The sequence below is a fragment of the Ceratina calcarata genome, unplaced genomic scaffold (assembly GCF_001652005.2).
Source record: "Ceratina calcarata isolate Rehan_Ccalc_2016 unplaced genomic scaffold, ASM165200v1 scaffold260.2, whole genome shotgun sequence".
In the NCBI taxonomy this organism is placed as follows: Eukaryota; Metazoa; Arthropoda; class Insecta; order Hymenoptera; family Apidae; genus Ceratina; species Ceratina calcarata.
The window spans coordinates 196,625-199,047 of NW_017148113.1; the positions used below are offsets into that span (position 1 = coordinate 196,625).

At 40.9% G+C, this 2,423-nt stretch overlaps 1 protein-coding gene across 2 annotated transcripts in view; it reads left to right on the forward strand.

Annotated features, from left to right (window-relative positions):
* The window catches only part of kibra (WW and C2 domain containing protein kibra), a 42,826-nt gene that overhangs the window by 13,584 nt on the left and 26,819 nt on the right, over positions 1-2,423 (forward strand). For both annotated transcript variants that reach the window (XM_018021776.2, XM_026812174.1), the window contains exons 3-4: positions 474-583; positions 782-876. In XM_018021776.2, coding sequence (XP_017877265.1) covers positions 474-583; positions 782-876 — 205 coding nt within the window. The remainder of the gene's footprint in view (positions 1-473; positions 584-781; positions 877-2,423) is intronic.

The following is a 2,423-nucleotide window of genomic DNA, read 5'->3' on the forward strand; positions in this document are numbered from 1 at the left end:
ATTTGTACATTTGCCCAAAAGCAGTGAAAATTACTTCCTTGGGCAATCTAGTGTTAATCAATCTATAATTAATAACGATCGAAGGAGAGCCTGAAACTATAATTAAAATCGATAGACTCGTACTGTAAAATATAATTGGCCAACGAGCTTGTGTTCGCGTTTACACTTGAAATAACAATCCTGTTAAATTTTTGGCACCGACTATTTCGCGTACCGTGATAACATTTCTATAGACCGGATCATTTCGACAAATTCGTGACGTCAATCGCGAACGCGATCGTAACTGACGCAAACTGATCGCGGGAACAATAAAATCAAATCTTTTTTACGCGACGCCTCGAGTAACGAGCCGTAAAAGATAATTGCGAAATATTCGAACGGTTTACATGTGAATAAAAATGATCGTTCGCATAGGCTAATAATTTGTCAATGTACACGTGAATTAAAAACGTTTTGGTACTTTTTAATTGCAGGTTCACGAAACCCCAAACGTTCGCTGACTGTATCGGTAACGAGCTTCCGCTTGGATGGGAGGAAGCTTACGACAAACACGTGGGCGCGTACTACATCAATCATGTTAATCGTGAGTGTTCTCTATTTATATTTATACGCATTATCTATACATCGCTTATCGATATCGAGATACCAGCTAATCTACTTGTACAATTATGCAGGATTAGTTTACGAGTCTCGTATGCATTTAAATAGTCTCGATGCTGATAAGCGAAACGAGTAAATAAGATACTGTTGGTAAAAATGACAATTTGTTGGACCGTTTCAGAGACGACGCAACTGGAAGATCCAAGGCAGGAATGGCGTGCCATTCAGGAGGCCATGCTTCGGGAATACCTTCAAACGGCGCAGGACGTACTCGAGGCGAGTCTTTCAATGTTAATTATTTTACCATTCGGGTCTCCTTGGAACTTTCTCTGCTCCGAGTATAAATAGAGAGCTTTAAACGCGAAGGAAAATATCGTATAAAGTATGCTGCGGTGATGAACCTTCGTCCCGTTTGGGTTTGCGACCGGCGAGGGACCGATGAACCTTTAAACGAGTGGTCGGTGGGAGACAGGAAGCTATTTCGTGAGAAATCATGTTGCTTCCTGTCGCTGTCCCTCCACCGCCCGTTGTCCCTCGTTCATATACCGTGTTTGTCGTTTATTGCTCGATTAACACCGGATTCACTTTCCCCTCTCGACATCTTTTTTTTTTTTCTGTCCAAAAACTTGAACAGATCTTGGACGAAAGCGTCGTTAGATTTTCTGCAATTAAAACAAATGTTGCAGTTTTACAAAAATAATTCTCAATTGGGAGAAGTGGCCGGGGTATCGATTTACAAAAACATTTAAGTTAATAATAGAGGCGGGTCTCTAGACGAATTTTCGCGTCGCGTTGGAACGCGGTCTCGAACCGGGAAGTGGGAGAATGTCGATGTACGGTACATATATTTATTTCGGTCGCGAATACTGTTCGCGTGATATCATCGTCGAATTTCGAGGTTGGCTCGCGGCTACGATTCTAATTGTAAGTTCCTCGGGGATTATCGGTCTTCGCGGTGTCGTGGAGACCGACGGTCGCCCGCAGCGCGGGGCCAGACGGCAATTTCCACGTACACGCGTGCCTCCGTCTCCCGCAGACTAAACAACGGCCTCTTTTTTCCAATGACAGTCATTTCTTATTCTCGTTGTATAAAAGTTCTGATAAGAAGTTTTAATATTGGGTATTCCAACGTTGATCTCCAGCGTCATCGTGTGCATCGAACATTTATAATTATTTTGCAATATCGACGTCAAACATACTTAGTCAATATTAAACACAGGAAATGATCAATTTTAATATTCAATACTCTCATTCATTAGCTTCGAATGATATTAATGTACATCGAGTGTTCTCGTTGAATAAGTTTTTAGGTGTTTTACAATTAGTAATTCCTTTTGAAATATTCAAAGCGAAAGATTGCCGTGTCGATGGCTTCCGGTCGGAAGTCGCCGCGTTCCATAGCGTAACGAGGAACCCCGGTGTCGTGTCGCGTGTGTCAGGGTAAAAGGTGATCGATCGCTCGTAAACGCGTGGGGCAAAGGCTTCGTTACTTCGAAATCCCCACGGCTAATCTGTATTAAAAAGTTCCAAGAATGAAACAAGATTAACTAGAAAGTGAATTTTTGTAGAATGCAAACAGCAGAAGATTTAATTTATGCGAGTAATATTTTTTCATATTTGTTGTAATGCATTTATTTCATCGTCTTTATCGCACGGGTTAATAACACGTGCCATTACGTATCTAAATAATGAACTGTAAACTAGCTACTTTTGATATTTTATCTTTCATTATGCATCATAATTTCTCTAAATGCAACTCTGTGGTCTGCTCATTAGCAACATTGATTTCATCCAAAGGAAAACTGGATTTAAAGTATACAGGG